The following is a 27,774-nucleotide window of genomic DNA, read 5'->3' as shown; positions in this document are numbered from 1 at the left end:
TTAATGTTAACAATAATATTTATGTAAAAAAAAATAATTTTACATATATCATCTTCAAAAGAAAACATGAAAATTAATATTAGTCATAAACAATGAAAGAATAAAAAATTTAGCAAGTAGTGGTATTACTTTTGCACCATCACCTTAAATAAAAATTATTAGCTAATTGTATAAATCAAATAATATATATATATATATATATATATATATATATATATATATATATATATTGGTGTATATAGTTAATTTGCTTCTGCTTTTTGTTTTTCTTTACGAGCTTCATCTTTTCTAATATATTTATCTAATTCAGCATTAGATTCAGGATCAAACTCTGATAGTTTTCTGAAATTTTCATCATCCACAAAGCAGATTTCATGTCCATCCTGAAAACAAAATAAAATTCTTAAAATCATTAAATTGCTTACAAATACGAGTGTAATTGTGTATTGATAAGTTTCTTCTGTGTATTATTATATTACTTCCAGAGTGTAATTATTATTTGCTGCATTTTATATATTCAATCACTTTGATTATTTGTGGTCCCATTTAATCGAAATAAATAGGTTTTTATTATCCATTATTTTTTGTTTATTATTAATCAAATGTTCATTTATGATTGAAGATATAAATTGAAAGTTTGTTTTCAATAAATTGTGTTTTATTACAATGTTTATTACTAACAAGGGCAGGCAGTTAGTTACCTTACAATTGAAATTATTAATGCCCTTTAATAAGAAAATAGGAAGAGGGGTTTCTAAAGTCAAATTTAGAATAAATTTCATTATTATGTCATATACTTTTATTAATAAATTAAACCTCTTATATCTACCCTATATATATATATATATATATATATAAAAGACAAAAGTATAAAAAGTTTACCAACAAGAGTACAGAATTCAAAAATGTTCATTACCTTATGCTTATTGTTATTATATAAAAGCGCTTTTGAGGGTTTCCCTCATCATCAGTTAATAAAACATATTCTTTTTTAGAAATCACACATTAAAAAGTTAAAACTTAAAATTGTAAACATATAAAAATATGTAATCATAAAAGTTAACATTTTTTTATTATATGTGGCTAGCCACAGATACAGTACTGTACTAAAATATTTTGAATTTTTATTTAAATTATATAAATGTACTGTTAAATAAGACGTTTTGATACGAAAGTCATTATCAAATTCTGTCTGTATATTAATCAAATTAAAAATTTGTCTATACTTGTAAATATAATATTTTTCTAAATTATTTAATTTTTTATTATTATTAGCACATCCTTTTACAATTTTTATTATATTTAAATTTGCATCTGAATCGGTGATTGAATGTTTATTGATTATTAAATTGTCTGGAAGACTGGGGAAACCTAACTTGCAAACCATGTAAAATGTTCTGCAAACCTTGCCCTAAAAGATCTACTAGTTTTCCCAATATAAATGTTGTTACAATCATTGCATGTTATTTTATAGATATCACACAAATTATCAGGATCATTATCATTATGCATATCTAAATGTTTTATTATATGACTGCGTGGTCTATAAGCTATTTTTTTTTTCTCACTGTAAACATTAACTAAGTTTCCAATAATATTGTTAGTGTAGGAAATTTTTTTTTTTTTTTGTCTTCAGTCATTTGACTGGTTTGATGCAGCTCTCCAAGATTCCCTATCTAGTGCTAGTCGTTTCATTTCAGTATACCCTCTACATTCTACATCCCTAACAATTTGTTTTACATATTCCAAACGTGGCCTGCCTACACAATTTTTCCCTCCTACCTGTCCTTCCAATATTAAAGCGACTATTCCAGGATGCCTTAGTATGTGGCCTATAAGTCTGTCTCTTCTTAACTATATTTTTCCAAATGCTTCTTTCTTCATCTGTTTGCCGCAATACCTCTTCATTTGTCACTTTATCCACCCATCTGATTTTTAACATTCTCCTATAGCACCACATTTCAAAAGCTTCTAATCTTTTCTTCTCAGATACTCCGATTGTCCAAGTTTCACTTTCAAAAATCTTTTCCTGACATTTAAATTAAATTTTGATGTAAATAAATTATATTTCTTACTGAAGGCTCGCTTAGCTTGTGCTATTCGGCATTTTATATCGCTCCTGCTTCGTCCATCTTTAGTAATTCTACTTCCCAAATAACAAAATTCTTCTACCTCCATAATCTTTTCTCCTTCTATTTTCACATTCAGTGGTCCATCTTTGTTATTTCTACTACATTTCATTACTTTTGTTTTGTTCTTGTTTATTTTCATGCGATAATTCTTGCGTAGGACTTCATCTATGCTGTTCATTGTTTCTTCTAAATCCTTTTACTCCCTTTCTTATTACGGCTTCTTTCTTATGTTCTTCAATTGTTACTGTTGCTGTTTGGTCCCTGTACATGTTAGCAATTGTTCTTCTATATCTGTATTTGAACCCTAATTTTTTTTAAATGCTGAACATTTTATTCCAGTCTACGTTATCGAATGCCTTTTCTAGGTCTATAAACGCCAAGTATGTTGGTTTGTTTTTCTTTAATCTTCCTTCTACTATTAATCTGAGGCCTAAAATTGCTTCCCTTGTCCCTATACTTTTCCTGAAACCAAATTGGTCTTCTCCTAACACTTCTTCCACTCTCCTCTCAATTCTTCTGTATAGAATTCTAGTTAAGATTTTTGATGCATGACTAGTTAAACTAATTGTTCTGTATTCTTCACATTTATCTGCCCCTGCTTTCTTTGGTATCATGACTATAACACTTTTTTTGAAGTCTGATGGAAATTCCCCTTTTTCATAAATATTACACACCAGTTTGTATAATCTATCAATCGCTTCCTCACCTGCACTGCGCAGTAATTCTACAGGTTTCCGTCTATTCCAGGAGCCTTTCTGCCATTTAAATCTTTTAATGCTCTCTTAAATTCAGATCTCAGTATTGTTTCTCCCATTTCATCTTCCTCAACTTCCTCTTCTTCCTCTATAACACCATTTTCTAATTCATTTCCTCCGTATAACTCTTCAATATATTCCACCCATCTATCGACTTTACCTTTCGTATTATATATTGGTGTACCATCTTTGTTTAACACATTATAGGAAATTTTATATAAATAATATTAATAAGAATGTCCCTATCAAATTCTGTCTGCAGAATACTACTATTTAAGTTTGTAATACATTGATAAGAAATTTTTAATAAATCAGATAATCAGTTCAGTACTGCATTGAGAAACTGACATCGTGTTAAAAGATTTTAAAAAATTTGAACGCATCATGATTTTATTATGTAAATGCATAGAAGAAAAAAAAAATTAAAAAGTTACTGAAGATGGGCTTAGGCCCGAAAGTGCGATGAAAATGAAAAAAGTAAGGTAAGATCTCTGAGGTAAGAGTATTTTTTAATTCTGTACTTCGTAGAGTGGCTGAATAAGTTTATATTATATAATTAGCTAGAATTTACATACAGAGGAAATATGGACTACAAAAAATTTAATTATATATATATAGTGAGATGTACATTTCATAGAGCAGATTGTCTGATGACTACTCACAAGAAAATTTAAAAATATTAAAGCACGTTAATAAAAAACAAAATGTGCTTAATAAAGTTTTATGGTTTTTTTAAGTTTTATTAACAACACCTCAGCCTTAAAATCTAACTTTATTCTAATAAAGTAAGTGCCTCTAAGAAAAGTAAAAAAAATTGAGCTTGCTGTTATTGGTAGTATCTTTGAGATTGTGCTATATATTTTTTATATATCAAAGCTAGTAGGTAATTTTATAAACAAACAGTAGATAGATTTTTAAATCTACAGCAGATGATAAACAGTGCAAGAGTGCTCAAAGTAAATTTATTTAGTAAACTGCCTTTAATGTTTTTTATGTGAGGAATTATTTACAAATAATGTAGTTTAGCACTGAAAACTCATTTTTAAGTTGGAAGTATGCAAAGTGCCTTCAATCAATAACTTTAAAAAATCTGATAATCCAAAAAACAAACTTGTGTTCATCTGAATATTTATACTGAAAATTCTTTCTAAGTCAACAAGGTGAAAAATTTATATACTTTTCCAAGTCTCAGATTTGGGTCAACAATACATTTTTCAAAATTCAACTTTCTAGAACATAAAGCATTAACTTTCTGGCATATAAAGAGAACAAAGGGATTTTTTTCATATTCTATACAATTTTTATGTTCTGAAATCTGGCTATTGTTATAATTTTAGAAATTGATTCTAACACAGATTCTTGTTTGTGGATATTTTAATTTAATCTCAACTTAAGAAAAATAACTGTAGCGATGCTGCCAACTGGCAGGCTTAATGAATTTCCAATAGAAATTACTAGAAAACCTATTATTATTTCTGTTTATTCTTTTGTAATTGTGGGTATTATTGATGTGTTGGGCAAAATTTAAGTAAGAAGATGTATCTGTATATTCCAGTATAGAGTTACATGTAATGTGTCAACATTTCTTAATTTTGTCAATAAATTGTTTTGTGATACACATATATATTAAAGTATAATATTATACTGTCTTCAAGCATTAGATATGGCCCTAATGGTTTTGACCATTTTACAAATTACAGGGTCTGGCAGAATAGTCTGACAATTTTGGAGGGACAATAAAAAAAATGTATTTCATAGTATAGCAAAGTTTAATGTATCGAATTAAAAAGAATTTAAACAGCTTTACTTATAATATTCCATATTTTACTTGAAAATTATGTCGTCCAAATGTTTCCTGTTTTTCCTCATGTACTAATTTAAAGCTCTTTCTAAAATTTTTCATTGCTTGTGGAACTGCTGCAATTTCACATTGAATGACTTCCTTGAGTTCTATCATTGAACGTGGTTGACTACAATAAACTTTACATTTAAGACAGCCCCAAAGAAAAAAGGCGCAAACGGCCAGGTCAGGTGAATGTGCTGGCAAGAGAATGTCACCGTTTTGTGAAATCAAAAGTACTGGAAAGGTTTCTTAAAGAACATCAATGGAAACTCTCACTGTATGGGCAGTGGCACCATTTTATTGGAACCAAATTTCATCACCAAGCCCGTCCAGTTTAGGTAAAAAAAAGTCATGCAACATCACTGCATACCAATGAGCCGTTATTGTTACTTTGTGATTTGACTTCTCAAAAAAATACGGGCCAATTATGTAAAATGTTGAAACTGTAACATATTGATTCTGAAGTGTCACTGGTGAAGTCCTCGTGGGTTATGGGCAGCCCAGTAATGGTAATTCTGTTTATTGACATATACAGAGGTGAAAATATGCCTCGTCACTTGAAAGAATAATAGCATCGTGGTGGACATTTCTGAGGATAAATTTGCATGCATGCTGCTTTATGAGACGGCCAGTCATTTACACTGAGTTCCTGCACTAACATCATCTTGCAGGGGTGGAACTGAAGGTTGATGGAGAATTTTTCTAACACTTTGGTGAGAAATGCTTAGTGCAGCAGCATGCCTCACTGTTCAATGTTGTGAAGACTGCGTTGCAACTAACCTTATGGCATCAATGTTTTTGGGTGTTCTAATACTGCATTTTCATCCAGTTGATTTAATTTTTAAAGCAGACAATGTGTTTGGAAAGTGTTTTACCCAAAGTAATATTGTATTCCTACTAGGAACAGACGTGTTTTGATTTAAATTAAAATGTCTGCAAAATAAATGCTGAGTAGTGATAAGGGAATCATTATTTTTAAAATAGGCTTCAATCACAAATGCATGATGTCAACTAAAACTGTAAGACAAGTGCTAGGAAGGACAGTGGTCCTGGTCTTCTCACTGACAGTTATGCTAACATAATGATGACTACAAAATTGTCAAATCATTCTGCCGGACCCTGCAGTTCTTATAGACAAGTAAAAAAAAGGATATGCAGTTTGTTTATACTGTTATAATAAATTATAGTAAATTTTTTTTTTTTTTTTTTTTTTGGAAATTTTGGTGTAAGATCAGTTTTTAGTTCTTTTACATTCTTTCCAATAACATTTTTTTGTAATTTTATTGTATAGTTTGTCATCAAAGTTAGCACATGAAAATCAAAATCTTCAGCAATATGAAAGTTACAAAAATATAAAATGTAACAAAAAAGAGAAGAAAATATTAATGAACTAATACAAAATGAATTGATTGTACTACGTGGTTACATACTTAGGAGGTTCCTAATAATTTTGAAATGAATGTCATTACCAAAGGTGCTATTGATAACTTTACTGAAGAAGGTGTAACTAATAAATTCCAAAGGCACTTTGAAAGCAAATCATGTAACATTTAATCATTTTAAAATATTATAGAACTATTCAATGAATAATTAAATGACTATCCTGAATATAATGTCACTTTTTACCATCTGAGCAGAAATAAACGGAAATGTATGCCAAGGGGTGCCTTTAATATAGAAGAAAAACAAAGGCCATGGACTGATATGTATACCACCACTTATGATGCAAATACACATGTTAGACTATAACACTTTTAACTGACTTCTTACTGTGATAGTCACATAATTTATAAGCTTCAGAAAATTTACTAACAACATGTAAAGGCAATCAACAACAGATGAAATTAACACCTGGTAACAACAGGTGACTGCACTGCTGCAAGTTTTCACAACAAATTAGTGGATCGAAGTAGTTCAGGTAATAAATAATGACCCATACTGCAGTACTAATTTTACTCATTATTATCAGTATCAGCTAGTAATCAAACCACTTACAGATTAGTTGGTGATTGCATATTAAGTAGTTTGCTTTTACACTTTGAAAATAAAAAATAATCTGCTTTTTTTACAAATGGTAACATTAATAAATTTACAAGAGACTAATCATAAAAATGCACACATAAAACTCAATAGATAATTTATTCCATAATTTAACTTACAGCATCAGAAATAATTTCAACTGTGACAGTAGCTTTGCCAGGTGTGTCAAGGCAAACTCCTGGTACCAGAATTTTATAATCCAAATCAGCATTTCTTATACTAAAATCAATATTTTCAAGTTCTTTCCAAGGAACTGAAAATGCTATTCTGCCATATGCTGTCGCATGATCAATAGGCTCATCTGCAAAATAGCATTAGTAATGTGTTAAATTTCAATGAAATACAGTAATAAAAAAAATTAACTAAAAGATGCATCACCATTTCATAGAACACCAGTCACAAAAAATGGGATGCAGATACAAAATGATTAATATAAATTTTGGGATGAGCTCAATTTTAAAAGAACAATGGTTTAAAAAAGCAAATAGGATTCTTAGAGCATTTGCTGCATTATTTTTTATTTAGAATTTTTAATAGTTTACATAATAAACCTTGTTGATAATCTTATAAAAAATTAACAATGAATAAAAACTTAAAATAAAAAAGAACTACTGGTATATATCTATAAAATAAAAATAAATTTTTACTATCTAACAATTTTATGAGTGTTTTAAGGCATTTTCCACACAAGTCAAAATGAGATGGCGGAAGTCTGGATACTGGACAGCTGGTCTAAATATTTTTTAAGAGGTAAAATTTTAAAGTTAAAAAGCAACACTGAAATAGTAAGTTAAATAATAACAATTGTTAATAACTAATTTAACAATACAATTCAAACCACTCCACTATAGGCTTGCAACTTTTATATGTGACAATGTTTTATATCTATATATTTATAAGTCATGATGGATCATTAGAGTTCAAAAAGCGCAATTGAAAAAATTACAATATTATTTTATATTTTGCTATACATGTATATGAAAGAAATTGACCAAATATATTTATCAAAACAAGATGATGTGTTTGGAAAAAAGAATTAATGAAGTTGAACAATGAAGTAATGAGACTGATTTTTTTCAGTAATGTGATACAGGGATATGGCATCCCTGTAGTTTGCATAGATACACTATTTTTGATCTTGATACTCCCCCTCCCACCACTAGAAGTCCTAAAAGCACAACACTGCTATCTCTCAGTCTTGAATAATAGTGTAATAAGTAAAGACAAGTCTCCCTTTCTCATCATGTAAATGGAATCAAGAAATATTGCACATACAACAATAAGCCTTTTCTTTTTTGTTAAACTCTGAGAGAATGTCAAGAGCATAAGCTTTTTGTTGGCATAAAATGTTTTATGAAGGCAGAATGACAGTTGAAGATGAAGACCACAGGGATGACCATCACTTACACAGACAGAGGGTAATACTGCCAGAGTATGAAAAATTATACTAGCTGATCAAAGATTTATAGAAAAAATGATTGTAGAAAAAGTGAACATCAATCAGGAAACTACTAACCTAATAGTAATTGAAGAACAAAAGAAATTTGTGCAAAAATGGGATCCAAAAAAATCACAGTCGCCGTGAATTTTGCGGAAAAATTGCGAGTTGATCTTTTGGAATAAATGGAATCAACTCAAAACAGTGAATCAGTTATCACTACTGATGAATGCCAGTCCTTACAGTATGATCCAGAGACAAAACCTCAAAATTTACAATGGTGTTCACAAAGATCACCAAGATCGAAAAAACAAAAATTGGATGTCAAAGTCAAAAGTGAAGTGCAAGCTTATGTGCTTCTTACTTTGAAGGCCATTGTTCATAAAGGGTAGGTGCCTCCTGGAGAAACAGTAAATCAATATTCCTATAAAGAAAACATTGCCTATCTGTTTAAACATTGCCAATAATTAGATTCTATTTAGCAGTTTTTAACTTCAAAAGGGATTTCAGTATTACCAAAAGCCACCTTGTTTCACTGGATCTTGTCCCACATGATGTTTTTCTATTTCCAAAAGTCAAATTGGCAATCAAGAGTCATTATTTTCAAACAAGAGATGTCTAAATGGCTCTAACAAGGAACTCAGGCAGAACTCCAGACATGATACCAACAATGGAAGAAGTGGAGTAAGTGTGTACAAGCAGAAGGAAATAAAATTTCAGTTAACTAAAACTACAGATAATTTTTTTTTTCAAATTAGTCTCATTATTTTATTCTCAAACCTCATACATATATGTTTATACCAACCGATATGTTTGTATTCCAGTTTAACCTGATCATCACCATAACCCATAACTATACTCTTGTCATCATGTTTATAAATAATCATTCCAAGTGTAGTATTCCAAAAGTCGATTGTTTTATTCAGGTTTGTACTTGCCAGAGATACTTTCTCCACAGGATCTGAAAAAAAAAACTGATAATAAATTAGATTTAGAAGAAAGAGATCATAAAGCAGTCAGTACACAATCCAGACTTAGACAATGAAAAAAGTTTTTGATTGTAGAAAAAAAGTATTTCTATGTTAAGAGAATTAATTAAATTCAAATAGTCAGCTGAGACAAGACAGAAATCTAAGAATACTTTCTCAAAATTTTGTAAGAAAATAGGTTAAAAGATGAAGTCTGGAATGTTAAAAATAATTAAAATGAAATCTAATTCTGTTCATTAATTTTCAGTACTTCTTTGAAGTAATGAGAAAATCTGAATTATTCAAAAACTATTCTGAAAAACAAACTGAAATAAAAAGCCTTTGTACAGAGGAGATTTTAAATCTGGAACTGAATATTTTTTCCATTCCTTATTACAACTGATGGCTTTGGCCACGGCAGTTTTTGTGTCACACTGACTCCAGAATATTGTTTTTTTTTTTTTAATTATTATGAGTTTTAATCATCAGCACCTTTGGCTCATATCTTTTATATCTAAAAGCTTACATACATAGCCAGTTTTTATATACAGTACAAAGACTCTTCTCTGAAGAAGCTTGATTTAGCGTGAAAGCATGGACACTCAGCTGAAATCTTTGAAACTTTTAAATTAGTCTACTGTAACCAATTTAAACACTATTCTATACAGAATGGGTGTGCTAAAAAAATTTTATCAAAAATTTTTTTCCCCAAAATTCTGTATTTATTGTTTTGCTCTACTTCCTGGTGTACAATGGAAAAAAAGGTATTTTATTAGAAGGTACTGTCAAACTGTTTGTAAAGACTTCTCAGGAAATCAGGCCAAGTGATATTATGCTGAGCTTTTTATTAATTAATTAAATTATTTTTTTAAATATTACAAGCACCAACTGAAACAATTTCTAATCAACTAATCCTTTCCTTTTAATCAGTTTATTTGCCAGTGCATTGAAAATCTAATACAATTTGACTGGAATGAGGGCTTTTCTTTATTCTTTAATTTTCATTAAAAAAGAATGAATACCTTTATCTGTAGGTTGAGGTTCGTCAATTAAAAAGAATTTATAACCACCAGGTGCTAGGATAAGATTTAATCCATTTTCTTCAGTTACTGGCCAATCGTTTGCTTTAGCTCTTTCAATTGCTTCACTCGATCTAATTGTAATACCAAGAAAATCATTACCAAGGACATACGAATCAACATTATAGTTGTAAGTCAGTTCAACAGCAAAATGTGACTCTTCTGGTCCATAGCCAACCATTGTTTTACTCCACCTGTTATTGTATGGTCTGAAAAAAGAAAAAAAGTAATAAATATAAATCAGCATATTAAATTGCAGAATAGTTTAAAATTAAAAAACAAAAAAAAATTATTAATATAATAAAACTTATTTTCTATCCTTTTTTTTTTGTGAAAGACCTCTTATAACAATTACACATATGTACTTCTTCAACCCATCTGGACTAATAACTGATCTATGAATTTCTTCATAGATATCTTGATTCCTTAATCAAATATTTCTTTACAGACTACTACTATCAAACATGATAACAGAACTTTCATTCTATGCACCTTATTACTTTGTCATAAAAATCATGGCCTTCCTTCAACATTTTTAATAGATTAGCTGATGATCATCTACACACAAATTTATTTAAAATTAAGTCATTACAACTTAACAATTAATACATTTTCAATCAACCAATGACTGACTAAACAGTAAAACTTGATTCATTGATCAGCAAGACAAAATGTGATAAAACTATTTAAATAATTGAAAAAAATTTCAACATTCACTTTTAAATGAAATTGAAGTAGTACATAAATTATTTTAAAACTGTCTGAATATTTGTTAACATTAAAAAAAAAATAATTTACTAATAATAGTATTCATAAATAAATAAATATTTTATATAGATAGGTTTATATAGTCCAAATCTGGAATGCAGTATGCTACTTTAGATTAAAAAAAATGTTAGAAACTTAATCAGAGCTGCATCATAAAATATATATATATATTTATAATTACAAGTCTGTAGTGATGCATAAAAATAACAAATATATGAAATAATAATAAATATATAATAAATTGGTACAATAAAAGGGATTATTGGAAATTATTTAAACATGTATTTTATATTCACATTAAAGTAAGTTACAATAAAATTAATTGTCATATGAAACCAAAACAAAAGATAAAAAATCTATAAACAAATCTCTTATTCTGACTGGTAGATAATAATAATAATACTATAGATCATATCAGGAATGGACTTATATGCTACTCCACCAATAAAATAACTAACCGACACAGAATTTACCTGGGTGGATCAAGGAAAACTGTGGTAAACCTTCATCAGAGCAGTATCATAAAATACACAATTAATTATAAATAAAATTAGTACAATTAAATCATAAACACATGAAATAATGTTAAGTTAAATGTGGAAAGACACTAAATTATTGTTTCGAATTGTTTATTTTAATGATTTATTATGAATATATTTAACTAAATACAATGCTTGAATACAATTGTTAACATTTTTAGAAGATAAAACTAGATCTCTCACCCATTGCATTCGGCCAAACAACCCTCTTGAAATTCTTCATGCCGCAAAACCTGCAAAAAGTAAAATAACATTTTTACTCGTTAATAGCTAAAACAATTAGTTAGGACATTATTTCAGTCAAAATAGAAAATTATGGCAAAGAGAAAGCTAAATTTTGTATAAAAGAAAATAAATACAACACAGTAAATGATTAAATAGATATGCGACAAAAAAACAAACAGAATTAATATACAAATAACGTAATCAAATACCTTTAATTTTACTGTCAGCTTTTAACTCTCGGCAACCTTTTGGTTTTGGGTGAAAGTATAAATGGAAGAAAATAAGAGACCGACAGAGTTACAGATGGTAACACAAAATAAAGTACGATCCAAAAAGATAATTAGCATTTCAATACTTTAATTGAGGTCCAGTGATCTTTATCATTGTTTCAAGAGTGTGTGGGTCTATCACAAAACCATTCAATAGATTTAATTTAGAAAGAGTTCACTCATCTTCTAATTTTATTTTTTTAATTAAAAAATTATTTTAAAAAATAAAATAAAATTTTTAATTGTGAATCGAATCATTACAAGTATATAATTTATCAAAAATACAACAAATTTAGCTTATCTTAATAGGATATACCAATGAAAAGATGAAGTGATAAAAAACAACATAGTGATTTTTTTATTAATGTTACACAAAATTCTATAAGCCAACAGCAAATAGTAATAAATAATTTCATATTTTAATTAGTTAAAAATATATTTCCAATGTATATTATAATAATTAATCTACAACTTATATTGATTATCACAACATTATCACCATTACTTCTTACAGCAAACCCTGCAATAAATAAGTACGTAAAATTTACTTTGTACTAAATAAATTATTGATTTATTTATTCATTATTGAGAGTCCATTAAAATCTTTTACATTTTAATTTTAATAAGCCATATTTACTTTCTATAGTAAAGTGCAAAAAATTAAACAAATATCTGAATAACATGCTTTTTTTTATAATTTTAATACAATTTTTTTAATTTTAGTCATGGCCTCCTCCCTCACTATTAATAATGTTTATCTCAGTGTATTACTGGATAAAAAACCGAGCTTCATCTTACACTTTAATAAACAAGCATTTTTGATCGGAAAGGCAAATGAAATAATGCATAAACCTGTTTAAAGATGCAATTTAATTTTTTACTTTATTTTAGGTATGAATGGCCTAATTAAATTTATTTAACTAGCTATAATATATAATTTTTTTGTTGATATTTTATTATTACTCTTTGACCATCAGTTATTTGACTGGTTTGATACTTTTCTTAATTTCAATTCTACAATCCTTTCAATCTCAACATAAATAAATTTTTTTCTGATCAGAACATAAATAAACAGAATATAGATCACATCAATGTAAGATAGATTAAAAATATAAAAACAAATAAGATAAAAAATAGATGTGATTAAAGTCCATATTAATTATTTAAGTAGAAATACATGAAATAATGTCAAGGTAAATAAATTAAATATAAAAAATTACTACAGAATAATTCACAATTCAAAAGACACTAATGAAAATTATTTTGAGCACGTATTTCACACATTGAATGGGATGCAGATAAATCATGTTATTTTTTTCTTTTCTTTAATTAGTATTATCTAAAAAAAAATATTAACACAGTAATATTGTTTCAGTAAACGAAAATCTTTTTATTGTATTTTAAATATACTGGTGGGTTGTGTTTTCAAATGGTTCGGCAGTCTATTAAAAATAGCAACGTAAGCATAATAAGGCCCTTTAAGTATTGTGCTGAGTTACACGAAAACAGTTCCATAGTCTGATGTGGTAAAAGAGGGTATTGTTAACTTTTTTTAAGAATAGTTTTATTGGCAAAGATTGCACATTTATAGAAAAAAACACCAGAATAAGTTAACAAATTTACAAGTAATTTTCTAAATGTAGGTCTACACAATTCATACTTATAGGTGCCAGATAATGATATGATTGCCCATTTTTGCATTTTAAAAACTTGTTCTGACTTTTTGTGTTCCAACATGTTTACTACATTCTACTTCCTTATTATCTGAAATAAATACTTTATTCAGATCAAACAAAAATTATGCATTAATGAATCACGTTAGAAGTATTAGATTAGCTATTCCACAAATCACAAAAAAGAAGTGTTCCATCACTTAACTGTAAGGATCAAAGGAAACAGTGGAAATCCTTAATCAGAATAGTATTACAAAGTAGATTTATGAATAAAATTTGATTAATTAATAAAAAAGAAAAGGGGTTACAATCTACATTAACAGATAAAAATAATAACTATATGAAATAAGAGTAATGAATTATGTACAAGCAGTAAATAAATAAAATTAGTCCACAATAAACTGAAAAAGAAAAAATTCAGGATTATAAAATTATATCATTTAAATCATCAAAGTAATATTTTGCTGTAAAAGGAGATTTTTTAACTTAATTTTAAATTAATTGGTCACAAGCCCTTTCAGATGTTTAAGTAATCCATTAAAAATAGAAAATGAAGCATAAATAAGGTGTCTTCTCATAGGCTTAAGTATTATGTCGAGTAATAAAAAAAAACCAGTTCTCTTTTACACATTCCACTCTTCGCTTTCTCATGATTATAATCTTAATTAATTTGATTAAAAATACAAAATTTCACAATGAATTTATTTGATGAATATTAGCAAAGTTATAAGAAATCGTGATTGTTAAAAAAGGATATGGTTGAATCTTTTTCTTGAATATCATTAGAGTATAAGAATTAAATTTTTTATGCCGCATTATTTTTTGTGTATAAAATGTGTTATACAGTATAATTTTATATATATATATATATATATATATATATATATATATATATAAATTAGCATCTGCACAAATTGGAACAAAAACTGAACATAGTAATTGCTCTTCATTCATGATTTTTAAAAATAATTTAAAAAGAAATTTGTTTGAGTAGAATAATAAATGTATTGCTTGGATAATTTTTTAAAACGATTTCTGTATTGGTTATGTATTTTTTTTAATATCAAATCAAAATCTATTTATACCTAAATAAGTGTTATAATAATACTAAAAATTTTAGCCATAAAAATATACTATAAGAATTAAATATGGAAAAAAATTTCAATTTTTATCTTAATAATAATCAACAAGTAGAAATTGCAACATTAATCAAACATTTAAAAAAATATTTTATTGTCTTAAGAAAAAATAAATATTTAATGCTGTAAACCACATCTATTAAATCATTTATTGAATATTAAACATGTGACAAATGGATCCGTCAATTCTATAAGACTAATTAAATAATTTAACTACGAAAACAAGAAAATATTAATGTGATCCTATTATGAAAATATAATAACAGGAAGGATAAAAAAAGGTAAAGGCTCTATAAAAAATTTAATAATGAATTCAGAACACAAAAAAAATTGAAAAATGACTCACAAATGAATTTTCAGACACTGAACATTTAGAAAGAAAAGGTACTAATGTTCAATAATCTATAAAAAAGTAAAAACAGTATAATGGGATACATGGAGGACTATACAGGTTACTAAAAAATTTGCCAATAGAAATGGGAAAATATTATACAAGATAATATATTAGATACTTAAAAAATGAAAAGAATATATACACTAACTCTACCAATCTAATAGAAAGTCAAATAATCTATATAAGATCAGAATAAAATGTATGAGGATGAAGCAATACACAACTAAAATAGCAGGTTTTACAGGCCACAAAAGAGATGAAGAACAAAAAACCTATGGGGATATAAGAGCTAGTGATATTAGTAATTAAGTATCTTTAATGATCTTCAAAAGATATGATGTAATAAAGTTTCATGATCACAGAGAAATTGCTTAAGTTTACATACATCAAAGACTGTTCTGAGAATTCTGAACAGAACTCGTAGTAAAAAATTAAGCAAATGGATAAAAAAGGAACAGTATGGATTTAGGAAGGGAAAAGGCACACGGGATGTGACTCAGTTAATGAAAAATAATAGTGAGAGGTGTACAGAAAAAGCAAAGGAATAGATATGGGCTTTGTAGTTATGGAAAAAGCATTTGATCATGTCAAATGGGATAAAGTAATGGAAATATAAAAGACTACAGACCAGATCAAAATTCAGCATATTGATTAAAGAATTTCCTGAATCACAAAAGTCATGAAAATAGAGGATGCAAAAATTGAATTGTGTGACCTAATACGAGAAGCAATGCAATGATACCAGTTATCTCCAAACTTGCTTAATATGCTTACTGAAAATTGTTTAATATGCATGTGCAATAAGAATACAGTGCTTTAGAAGAGAATGAAAGAAAGCAATTTATACAGCTTTACAAATATGACATGTATTTTTAGATGAAGCACAATATAATCAACAGTTGATTTTAGAAGAAAATATGATAGCACAAATATGCTGCTTTTATTCTCATTGGCTAATACAATAAAATATCTATTACATGTTAATCGGTATATATCTATACATAAAAACATGTCACACAACTAAAATACACTGAATAAAAATGAAAAACACAGCACTAAAAAAAAATACAGAAACATTAAGATAAATCAACAAGCATTCATAAAAAGCTGTCAACATTTTCAGAGATTTTTGAAAAACCATACATAATATACATAAGATAAAATGGCATATAAACAGAACATAAATGAATCAACATAATAATCAATAGTATACAAATTAAATTGCAATGGTTACAATATATATTACTTCAAGCAAATTAGACACTCATATAAGCACAAATACAAAGAATAAGGAAGCAGTATATATAAGGGTAAGTCTATTATTATCCGCAATGTAGTTATAAATTTTATTGCAATATAAATAGGAAACTTAAATGTATATCGTTTTTCAACATAGTCCCTTTGCATTTCAACACACTTGGTCCATAATTGCACAAGCTTCCTGATGCCCTCATAAAAGAAGGTTTTCGGTTGAACTGCGAGCCAGGAATGCACTGCTTCTTTCACTGTTTCGTCCGAGGTAAATCGACGACCCCTTAATGCCTCTTTGACTGAACAAAACAAGTGGTAGTCAGAAGGAGCAAGATCAGGAATATACGGAGGATGAGCCAGTACTTCAAAGTTGAGTATCTGAAGCGTTTCAGCAGTGTGGGCAGCAGTATGTGGACGGGCATTGTCGTACAACACAACACCTTTCGATAGCAGTCCTTGACGTTTGCTTTGAATTGCAGGCTTCAGCTTGGCAGTAAGCATCTCACTGTAACGTGTACTGTTTATTGTTGTACCTCTTTCCTCATAATGTTCCAGTACTGGGCCTTGCGAGTCCCAAAAAACCAAAAGCATCAGTTTTCCTGCGGATGGTTGGGTCTTGAACATTTTTTTGCAGGGCGAATTTGAATGTTTCCATTCCATAATCTGCTGTTTACTCTCCGGCTTGTAATGATGTATCCATGTTTCGTCACCAGTGATGATTCTGTCTAAGAAGATGTCCCAATCGTTACCATAGTGATCCAAATGTTTTTGGCAGATGTCCAAGCGCGTTTGTTTATGCAACTGTGTGAGTTGTTTTAGGACTCATCTTGCACAGACTTTATGAAACCCAAGTCTGTTGTGGATGAAGATGATTTCGTAGGCAGAACCGTGACTAATTTGTAGACGATGTGCCACTTCATCGTTCACCAATAGTTACTCGTCTGTCTAAGAAAACCATGTCACGTGCACTCTCAATGTTTTCCTTATTTGTGGCGGTAAATGGTCGTTCAGCTCCTTCATCATGCGTAACGCTTGTGCGACCATTTTTGAATTTTTCAAATCGTAGACACTGTTGCCATACTGTACCGAAATTCTTTGATGAATTTTGGCTCCTGGTACACCTTCTGACCACAAAAAATGGATCACTGAACGTTCCTCTTCTTTGGAGCAAACAGAAAGCAGAGCAGCCATGGTTAACGGCAGGGCAGCAATAATGGAACTAACCTAGCAGCAAACTAACCTAGACATAACAACAATTAAACCACGCATGCGTGGTTTAATTGTCATCTACGCAACATGACAGTGGTCATGACATTGGTCATCTACATGACATTGGTCATCTACGCAACATGACAGTACTACTAATATAAACAAAAATATAAATAAATTGCAGATAATAATTGACTTACCCTCATTCAAGACCAACTTTTGCAAATTATCTTGCAGAAACATGGCACATATAAAAATATAGTAATCACAACATAGAAATTATAAACACAGCAAATAAGTCATAAACCTCAAACAATACAAATTAAAAATGAAATAGATTTCAAAAGTAATGAAACAAATACAAAAATCAAATATATTATTTGGCCATAAACCAAATAGGTTTCCAAACTGTTTCTAAGATGAGAACAATTAATTTTTCAGTTAACCATGGTGTTATCTATAATACTACCAAGATAAAGACTGCACCACTTTATAGATTTGAAAAGATCTTTAGGAACCAAAGCTCCAGGTGGTTATAAAATGAGTCATAAACATTTCTTTTATTTTTTTTGGGTGAGAAACGGCTTTAAGTTATTGTCGTCCAAAAAACAGAAATATAAAATGTAATAAAAAACAAAAACTAAAACATAATAAAAACTTAAACTAAAATATTAAACACAAAAACATACAACTACTATCACAGCTAATATACTAAAAAATTAATTATAACTACCATCACAGGTAAAAACTTAAAAATAAATAATATTAACTAAATAAAATAAATTTAATAAACCCCGAGAGAGAGTGTAAAGGGCTCCTTATCAGATAACCGAAAGAATAAAAGTTTAACTTAAAATTCGTAATAATAAAAAAAAATAACAATATTAAAATGTATGTAAAATACCAACACATTGAAGAAATAAAAACACCTGGTCCAAAACTTCTTTATCATTGCCCAGAATTCGATGAATGTTCCTGGGCAATTTAAATTTACAGCACAAGGCCGCAAAACATATGCAATCCATAAGGATGTGGCACAGTCACATTAACGCATATTGGTGCGTTTACTGTTGGCATCAGATTCTTGTGAGTGAGTCTGGTATGGCCTAACCATAATTAACAAAGAACTACTTTCTCTTGACAGAGTTTTCTAGATGAAGAGTCCCATGGCAACACAGTGTTTTTAATGTACCGAAGTTTATTATCCACTGTGGCAGTTCAGTCACCTTGCCACTTTATTTGAAGAGTGTGCTTTACATGATTAATAAAATCGCATGTAGTAACATGAGTGGTGAAGGAAGGTTGACTATATACGTCCTTAGCAGTGGAATCTGCAGATTCATTGCCCGCAATTCCTACTTGGCTAGGGATCCAACAGAAACTCAGCTGTGTGTTGTGATGGTTCAACTCAGTGATTGCATTATAGATTTCAGTGACCACAGGATATCTAGAGTAAAAATTTTCTAAAGCTTTAAGTGCACTACACTAGTCGCTACAAATAAAGATATGACAGTATTTTGGGTTAGTGATATTCAAAGCCTTATTGATAGTGTACAATTCAGCAGTAAATACACTTGTAATATTAGGTAGACCAAACATATATATTCTGCTATTAAGAATAAATGCTCATCCAACAGTAACATTCTGTTTCAATCTATCTGTGTACACTACTGTGTCTGGGCTTACTTTGGAGAGAATATGGTGAAACATTTGCTGAAAGAGGATAGGTGGTGTTGATTGTTTCTGTATATGGTAAGATCAAAAATAAAATTTATAAGGTTGATTTTTCAAGGAGGATATGAACAGGGATACAGAAAAATAGAAGGTATATCAGTGTTTAAGGTGTAGTAACCAGTGTGTATGTACAAACACAGGTGCAATATAACATGGATGGTCTTCACACCTTGTAAATTAGGATTCGCAAGAACTGCAGTGAAAGCTGGGTGATTCAGTTGCCCTTTAAGACTGGCAAGGTAAGATGCTAGAAGTTGGTCACGTCTATCCCAAAGTGATGGTTCACTGCACTCAACAAGTATGCTATCAACAGGGCTTGATCTAGAAGCACCTGTAGCAAGATGAAGAAAAGCATGATGTACAGCATCTAATACCTTCAGCACGGTATGACATGTTGAAGAGTAGGCAATACAACCATAATCTAAATGGGAATGAACTAAGGAATAATAAAATCGCAACATACATGACCTTTTGGCTCCCCAATAGGTGTTGTAGCGCCGAATTAGGAAGGAGTGAAAGCATACTGAGATGAATGTTGTCAGGTCGAGGGGAGCTGTCACTTGAATTTTTAAGTGCATGTGACAACTCGTTGAATGAAAATGGAGCATCTAATTCACCAACAGAATCACCAACGTTTAACGATAGTACTTCCATCTGTAATTTGTACCTCTGAAATTCATTACTGTATGCTGAGGTGAGAAACACTGAACGGAGACAATATGCCAAGTTACTTGCCACTGCAAAAGGTGTTGTAAGGAGTTCTCCTTCATGAAAGAGACCAAGAACTGATTATTTCGGTGTTCCACAAATTGCATGGATCTTTTTCCACACAGTAGACATGGGAGTAGTGCAAGAGATGGTGTCCACATATTTCCTCCATGACTTCCTCCTAGCATCTAAGAATACCAAACATACCATTCTAGCCTTATGGTACAAATCTAGATGTTCATTTGTTGGCCTGCGGTTAAATTTGTGCAGTGCCTGCTGTCATTTGTTAATAGCATTTTGGCAATCATCATTCCACCAAGGAACAGAAAGTTGTCTGAATGTTTCCTGATGTTTGTGGGATGTATCTATCAGCATTCTCAAGTATCAGGGATGTAAAAGAGGTAAGTTCATCAAGGGTATCTGCACCATCATCATACTGTGATGGGAAGGCTTCATGATAATGGTTCCAATCTTCCTTTTCAACAATCCATCTCCATGGCCTTTAGTTCACCTTGTGGTTGGCATCAGAAGCAATAATAATTGGCTTGTGGTCACTGCCATGAAGGTTGCATACCAAATAGGATGAGGGAGTAAACTTGGTGAGCATAAGGAGAGGTTGATGTTGGACAGTGTACCAGATGAGGGCATAAATGTGGATGACCACCATTCAGTAGACAAAGGTCCAGATCTTGTCTTACTCTGTTTATCATATTTCCTCAAGAGGAGCAGAAAGATGAGCCCCAGGAAATACGGTGGGCATTGAAGTCTCCTACATAAACATTTTTTAATGGGCAAGTACACTTACAGTCAGTAAGTCATGTAAATTAATATAGAATAAATAGAAAAAGAAGACATACCTAGTCATAAAAATACATAATGCTACCATTAATTAATCAACATTGCTACAAAACTACCAAAAATTTCAGGAAAGATTACTGGGTTGCTTTCATGACCATAAACAAAATTATACAATGTATACCATCAAAGTACACACTAATAAATAAAACAATATAGAAGCATACATTTTATATTTTTATAATTTTATTAAACACTACATCAAGGAAACCTTAATCAGTTACTCAGATACAAACATAATTAAGTATTATAAATAATCAACCTTTGCAAATCACCTCTTAGAACCTGGATAGCCATCTAGAGATATTTAGTAGAACTTAATAAATTTCATAGCACAATAAAAGCCACAAATTCAACATAATTGAACAATATAAAATTTATATTTATAGTTTAACAAAAAAAAAAAAAAACAGTGAATAAACAAACACAAAAGGATCAATATATTAAACAGGTCTCGTAACAAGTGTCATTAATATTTAATGCCACTGATGCAGGGGTTGCATTACAGTTTACAAAATAACCTCTGAAAGCATATTTCTATGTATCTGACGAGTAAACTTTCAAAAACTGGATGTAATGTATATCCAATTTTTTTCATTTATAAGATTATGAACGATTTCGTCTGACCATTACTATACCTATCTAAAATACATACATTTTTGTTCAAATCACAGATAAAAATATAGCAATTGTACTTTAAAATTGTTTGGAAATTCAAAATGAAGTATGTCCAGATTGTACTGTCCAAAAACATGCAGTAGGTTCAAGACAACCAAAATGCTGTTTGCCCACAAAGCCAAACTTAAGCTGATTATCCATTTTCCACTTCAGGAAGCATATTATGCAAGGCAGCTGTTCTTCTACTCTTACTTTTTTATGAGATCTTGGTGGAAATCCACTATATTTTTACACATGGCTAGAAAGTGATTCTGGAATAAGTTAAAATGAAATTTTATCTGTTAGTAAATTTTCTTACTGGAAGAAATTTAAATGATGTCTTTGTAGATGAGTAGGGGCAAAAAACAGTTTTGTCGTCCATTCTTAAAGCACTGGTTACTTCATAATATACCGGAATGTCTTAAAATTGTAATATATTTTGCTGTAAGGAGACATTCATTTCTCTCCACAGACAGTATTTGGTACAATGAATTAATGCTATTTTAAATAAAGAAAAATATAATCAAATTTATGAAAAATTCAGTGAAGAAATTAAGGTAACTGGAATATATACAAGAATTAAAAAGAATATTCATCTGAGAATTTAGAACAAAAGATGGTATTACTGTGAAAGTAAAAGGCAATATTATGTACAGTTTGGATGATGTAACAAAAAAGTAAGACAGTCTTGTAAAAACCTTATATTTTTAACAGCAATGATTGGATCAAATGCCAACTGGCCAGAAATTATCAAATAAGAAAATTATAAACTTATAAAATATACTAAAGATATGAAGGTAAGGAGTGAGAGAATGTGGGTGATTTAAGATGTTTGAAAGTATTGTACAGAACAAGACAAAGAGTAGAAGAAGGAGTAAGTGATTATGATGAAGAAGAAGAAGGAATAAAACTTTAGTATTTTTTTTATTTATTTTCTGTAACTTTTTAACTTCATTTTATTATTTTATATAATTTTTTTTTTTCACTTTCCTAAGTTGTATGTTGAAATATGTTCAACTTCTGAACAATAAGCACCCCCCCCCCCCCAACATGGCCCAATGAGATGAGATGAGGATGATATGTATGACATGTAAATGAGGTGTAATCTTATAGATTCAGGCTGACCATTTCTGAGTGATGTGGTTACGTAAATCCCAACCACCTAAGTATAGTTCCATTACCTTAGTATACATATCTGTGTAAAAGCAGCTAACTTTTACTACGATTTGAATCTCAGAACCTTTGACTTTGAAAATCAAGTGTTAAATAACTGATCTGCCATGACAAAAAACCAATAGACCAGCCTGGTGGGCTATGTATTGTTTGTAGATTTAAATTTTTGTTATATTATCAGAATTCCATCGCAGCAAATTATTTTTCTCTAAATTCCTGTTCAAAAAGAATTAAGTTAATTGTGACATTCACGTGGGTATCATGAACAAACAAAGAAAACTATCAAACTGATTATATTATGATAAAATGAAGATTTAGAATTGTTTAAAGAATCCTAAGGCTAATCCAGGTGCAGATATAAATTCAGATCATAATTTAGTTACGGGAGAAGTAAACATTAGGCTCAAGAAAATTGGGAGTGGCAGGAGAAGAGATTACTATGATTTGGAGAAGCTACAGGAATAGGAAACAATACAGGAAATGGAAAAAGTGATGCTGGAAAAAATGAGAATGGTCGATAAACCAGGTAATGCAGATGATGAATGAAGATTAAGAACAGTTAAAAGAAAACAGCAAAAGGGACTGTAGGATTTAAAAACAGGAACAGAATACAAAAAAAGTGGGTTAGAAGTGAAATGTTAGACAAGATGAATGAAAGGAGAAAGTGGAAAATGTACAAACAGAAGAAGGTGGAAGGAAATGTAGAAGGTTGAATAATGAACTAAGAAGGGAAACTGAGAAAGCTAGGGAAAAGTGGTTTGAGGAAAATGTACAGTGATAGAAAATTTGGAAAAAGAAGGAAGATATGAGCTAATATATGAGGCATCAGAAATAGTTTTTAAAGAAAAACAAGAAAGAAAATGTATCAGATAGAGGCAAAGGATGGGGAAACACTTAATGAGAAGGAGGAAATAAAAAGGAAATGGGAAGAATACATTAAATTGATATGCATTAGGAGAAAAGCCAAGAGAAATAGATACGGAAGTTGAAGAAGAGTACAAAATTCATGAAGATCAAAAAGGGTAAAGTAAAATAAATGAAACAATTAAAATGATGAGAAAAGGAAAAGTTGAAGGATGTGATGAAATACCAATTGAACTGTTCAAAGCACTAGGAGAGACACAAGAATTATTTTTATTACTAGATCTTACAATGGAATACTTGAAGAAGGAAAGTGGCCAGAGGGCTTCTGGGATACAATAATGATACCAATATAAAAGAAAAGAAATACAAATAAGTGTGAAGAACATAGAATGATTAGCCTAATATCACATGCAGTGAAGGTACTATTAAAGTTACTAAATAAGAGGATGTACAATAAATTGGATGACAGTATTGAGGAAGAACAGTATGGAGTTAGAAGAGGGGTTGGAACAAGGGACGCTATAGGGCTGCTAAGAGTAACAGGTGAGAGATACATGGAAAGGAGATGAAGAGTATAGGTTACATTTGTTGACCTAGAAAAGGCATTTGATGGAGTTAGATGGGATTAATTACTGCTAATCTTGGAAAAGAAGGGAGTTGACTGGAAGGAGAGGCACCTAATAAATGAGTTGTATTATAACCAGAGAATAAAAGTAAGTGTAGAAGATGAAATGACAGGAAGGGTAGGGATTGGAAGGGGAGTGAGACAGAGATGCTGCATGTCATCAACACTGTTTAGTATACATCTGGAAGAGATAATTAAATGCTGCCTGAATGAGAAAAGAGGAATAAAGATCAGGGGAAGAGGAATAGAATGTATATGTTTTGCTGATTACATGGCGGTTCTGGTGGAGAGCCCAAGTAAACTAAATGAAATGCTTGATGACTTAAATGAAGCTTACAAAAATAAGGGTATGAAGATCAACAAAAAGAAGACAAAATGTATAGCATTAGGTGGAAAAGAGGAGAGGATTGAGTTTAAGATAGAAAATGAAGTTTTAGAGCAGGTGAAGAAATTTCAGTAGTTAGGGAGCCTTATATCTGTGACCTGAATTACTCAATAGAAATTAAAACAAGAATCAAGAAGTAAGAAAGCATTTTATAAGAAGGGAAGACACCTGTGTGAAAAGTTAAACTTAGCATTAACGAAGAGATTAATGAAATATTTTATTTGTAGTGTGATGTTCTATGGAGATGAATAGTGGATGATGAGAAAGGCAGACAGAAAATGAATGGAGGCTTTTGAGGTGTGGGTGTGGCGCAGAATAATAAATGTCAGACCATGTAACACATTTAGTATTAAGGAGAATCAGAGAGAACAGGAAAATGCTAAATGTGATTGAATATAGGAAAAAGAACTGGCAGGATATTGTATGAGAAGAAGGTGATTAGTGTATGCGGTAGAAGGTTTTGTAAGTGGAAGGAAAGCAAGAGGAAGAAAGAGATTTAAAATGATGGATGGGATTATGGAAAAGGGAAAATATGCTGAAACAAAGAGATTAGCAAAGGATAGAACAAAGTGGAAAGCCATAAACAGGACCTGCCCTAATGGCAGAACACTATGAATGAGTGAATGAAATGCGACATTCAAAAAGCATTATGTTCATTTGGCACAAAATGGCATAAGATTTGTTTTCAATTATTGTTATATATTTTAAAAATAAAACGGAGTTGACAAAGATTAACATTTTTATAAATTTTACCAAGAATTTATGGCTGTGCAAAACTGCTTGAAAGTCTATTCCTCATTTATAAAGTAAGTTATTTAAAAAGTTTTTCATTGTTCTAAAATTTCCTCCAATGATGTATGAGGGAAAAATTAATTCATTAAGTGCCTAAAGAACAGAATAATACTCTATCATTAATTAAAGAAAATACAAATGAAAACAATCTTTACAATATGGACTAATGTTTTAGTACTATGTATACCAATTAACGTTTTACCTTTAATCCTAGTATTAAAACATAAAATTTTTTTATTAATGCACGATCTGGTACTCGTAATACAAAATGTCTAAGTTTAGCAGGCCCTGGCCACAATCTATCCCACATTATATTTAAATCTTTAATTTACTACAACACTCACACTACACAAATTTCAATAGCTAATCTATTACAACTAAAATAAAAATTATCAAAATGAACTACTGACTAAACATTGTTATCTTTGATGCCAAATATGAACATAGCAATCAAACACACAAGCTGATGATTGACATACATAATTAGAGAAGTTATTAAAATAGCAAGTTTTAACATTATCAGAAAAAAAATCAATAAACAAAGATAAGCCTAATCTATCTATTGTAAACAAGTAAACATACCAAAAAAAAATAAGTTTAATTTGACTCAAAATTAACATTAATTCGTATTTGTTGGCAAAGTTGAGACTTTGCCAACTTTGAGATAAGTTGGTTCACCTTTAATATTTCAGCCATTAGGCTTATTTTACCGTTTCTGGGCATGAAACTGAATTCCTATAATCACAACAAAAATGTATTGGCATCTTCAGAGCAAGGTGCCCTACAGGCACTTATCTAACCTGTAATACATTGGAAGATCTGAATAAATCTGATATTTTTACTCAGATGGGGAAATACATTAATGTCCAATGATTGTGTGCTATTAGAATAAATATATCTAGCGAAAAATGTTTTTCCTAAAGAACCATTCAATAAGTACATTTTACAGAAGGCACAATTTACACTTTAAAATGACCCAATATGTAATCACAATTTTTCCAGAAAGAAAAATTATTAATGATTCTAATTTAGAGCCAGTAATAACCAACCCAATTATTGAACAAGTAAATGAAATTGTAACGTTAACAGTCATTGTAATGATTAGACATAACTGACATTGATTAAGTAGGATAATCTAAATTTTTATAAATATTTTTTTGGTGTAAAATTCCTAGATTTTCTGGCTGAAGATGGAGTGATTCAGTAGGATTTTATACCTAGCACCTAATAGTTGTATGACTTACCTGCTAAAACATTTTAACAGATAATGCTAACATTTTTTTATTACAGAAAGTACAATTAATATTTGTACTTACCTTATTGAAAATAGTGCACAAACTAGCTGAACAAGAAAATTCAAATACATGAATAATCCTACTTAATTTTGAATGCTTTTAACTAATGTTTATCGATAACACTGGTACTCTGTTATCACGGCTACAATAAATTTGGGTTAATTAATGTGCGTAACAGATTATGACCATACGGTTTTGGTTATAGGCGTACACAAGTTTGTAATCAGGGCACTACGTATTGATATTTACATAAATGAGCGTGCTTACCTTCATCCCCAATATTTCTCTATAAAATTTGGCTGTAAGGGCTCTATCACCGATTTTAAACACAAAATGTAATGCTCTTGCGGTTGGAGTGACCATTTTTTTGTTTGTTTAAAGTAACAATAGTTTTCCAGTACCCAATGACCACGAAAGAAGCTGTTTCTAATTACTTTTCAAGGATGAATGCTTCACAATACAATTTCCATTAACTTTTTCCTTGAATAATTACGTAATGACAAATTGAAGACAACGCCTAAAGTCGCTAATCTATAGCTAAAAGTAATTTATAATACTGCCTGAGTGGAATTATCCACATCATATACGACAGAATTAAATGAGTTTATTACTTGTATATCTTTCAGTGTCATATACTTCTTAATCCTTACAGACCTTGGAGATTTCATAAACAAATTAATCGATAGTGGAATTTGAGATTAATTTTATTTTAATTCTTGGGTTAATTCCTACACAATAATTCACTATTTCAGTTCTCGTCTCTGTTGCCAAATGGAAATAATTTTTCCTTAAATTAAAGACTTAAAACAATTCGGATTGAAATAATAGCTCAACAATTTTTTTAAAACTGTTTGAAAACTCATTTATATAACGTAAAATTTTAATTTTTAAATACTGGTAGTATTTATTTACTTTTTGTAAAGTGTATAAGCAGCAAATTGATTTGTTATAATTGTAACAGTAA

The 27,774-nt window shown here is 29.9% G+C and overlaps 1 protein-coding gene across 1 annotated transcript; it reads right to left on the bottom strand.

Moving 5' to 3' along the window:
- LOC142324092 (glyoxalase domain-containing protein 4) lies at nucleotides 1-27,477 on the bottom strand. Its single transcript, XM_075364727.1, has 6 exons — nucleotides 27,078-27,477; nucleotides 11,746-11,795; nucleotides 10,199-10,464; nucleotides 9,014-9,169; nucleotides 6,890-7,071; nucleotides 1-383 (listed from the first exon to the last, which is right to left on the bottom strand). The coding sequence occupies exons 1-6, from the start codon at nucleotides 27,171-27,173 to the stop codon at nucleotides 243-245; spliced, it is 891 nt and encodes a 296-aa protein (XP_075220842.1). The 5' UTR covers nucleotides 27,174-27,477; the 3' UTR covers nucleotides 1-242.
- Nucleotides 27,478-27,774: the final 297 nt, after the last annotated feature.

Source organism: Lycorma delicatula, chromosome 4, assembly GCF_047948215.1.
Source record: "Lycorma delicatula isolate Av1 chromosome 4, ASM4794821v1, whole genome shotgun sequence".
Lineage (NCBI taxonomy): Eukaryota > Metazoa > Arthropoda > Insecta > Hemiptera > Fulgoridae > Lycorma > Lycorma delicatula.
This window is presented reverse-complemented; position numbering and strand designations above follow the sequence as displayed.